A 1,272-nucleotide genomic window follows, 5' to 3' on the forward strand; every position below is an offset into this window, starting at 1 on the left:
GGGAGGAGGCCCTCGGCCGCGCCAGCGGGAGCCGCGGGGAGCGCCCTGAGGAGCTGGGCGCGGGGGAGGGGGCGGCAGAATGAAAATCGGCATGTGGGGTGGCGATCCCCGTCCCCACACTCTTGTGTAAGTTGGACCAGTTATAAAACACCAACAATTTTCCTGGAAATTTTTTTTTTAAATAGGGTCTATGAATTTCAAATGAAAGTCTGCTTATCAACTTTTTTCTTATTTTTTAAAAAATCGTATTTTTTAAAAAGAAATTTTTACTGACACAGGTTTTTAATTAATAAAATTTGATTTTTTCATGAAGAATCTATAACTTTCTCCCCAGAATGAAAACTTACTGCAATGAAAAATTTTTTGGTGAATAGCCTATTTTTCAAAGAAAAAAATATTCAACGTTTTTTTACCATCTCTATTTATAAAGGGGACTACTGTTACTTTAAGCCTGATTTTTACATTCATCTCTTCTTTTAAGACCTCGCAATTTTCTTTTTTATATTATTAGAAAAGTCATTGCTTTAACATTTCAAAATACTACCTAAAAGAGAAACTGATGTTGAAAGGTTTTCTGTTCCTGCTACTGCCTGATGACATCCAGTTTCTTTTTAGTGTTCATTTTAACCTACATTGTACAGAAGACATCTATTGTATTTATGGCCTCAAATAATGGAGGGACTTTCAGTGATCGCATGTGCGTTTATTTACTATACACTAGAGGGGAACCTATACACAGAGGAGGCAAAAAAAATCTCTTCAACATAAAGCAAGGAATTTTGTTAGCAAAGTCCATTGACAACCTAAAAATTAAATATGGCTAGAAACCAATTTAGCCAGGATATAGAAGGTTAAAATACACATACTATCCCCCCCCCCCCCAATTCTATTTTTAAAAAACACAAGTTGTATAAAGAGCACTGTAATGCATCAAAACTCAGACTTAAAAAATCCTAAACCGGTAACACTTTTTGGTGTTCAAGAAGTATCACTGTACAGTCACTCAGCTTTGTAGCACTCTTTTTTTGATGTTGAGTTTAAACAACATACATTTAAAGTATCCTCATCAAACTCTAGAAATTAGTGTGCAAAAATAAAAATACTACCCTTTGGAAGCAAAAAGCCCTGTGTCAGAACTCCTACCTCTCTTTTGTCTGGAGCTGGGACTGGAATTCCTGTTTTTGTTGTTAGATGCTTCCACGTTTGATGTCTCAGATTTGTTTTCATATATACTTGACGACTTCCTGCTATACCTTTGGACAAAAGAAATAC

At 36.0% G+C, this 1,272-nt stretch overlaps 1 protein-coding gene across 1 annotated transcript in view; it reads right to left on the minus strand.

Moving 5' to 3' along the window:
* The window catches only part of MCF2L2 (MCF.2 cell line derived transforming sequence-like 2), a 164,847-nt gene that overhangs the window by 16,987 nt on the left and 146,588 nt on the right, over positions 1-1,272 (minus strand). Inside the window, exon 26 of the mRNA XM_009321723.1 lies at positions 1,144-1,253. Coding sequence (XP_009319998.1) covers positions 1,144-1,253 — 110 coding nt within the window. The remainder of the gene's footprint in view (positions 1-1,143; positions 1,254-1,272) is intronic.

The sequence above is a fragment of the Pygoscelis adeliae genome, unplaced genomic scaffold (genome assembly GCF_000699105.1).
Source record: "Pygoscelis adeliae isolate BGI_AS28 unplaced genomic scaffold, ASM69910v1 Scaffold223, whole genome shotgun sequence".
Lineage (NCBI taxonomy): Eukaryota > Metazoa > Chordata > Aves > Sphenisciformes > Spheniscidae > Pygoscelis > Pygoscelis adeliae.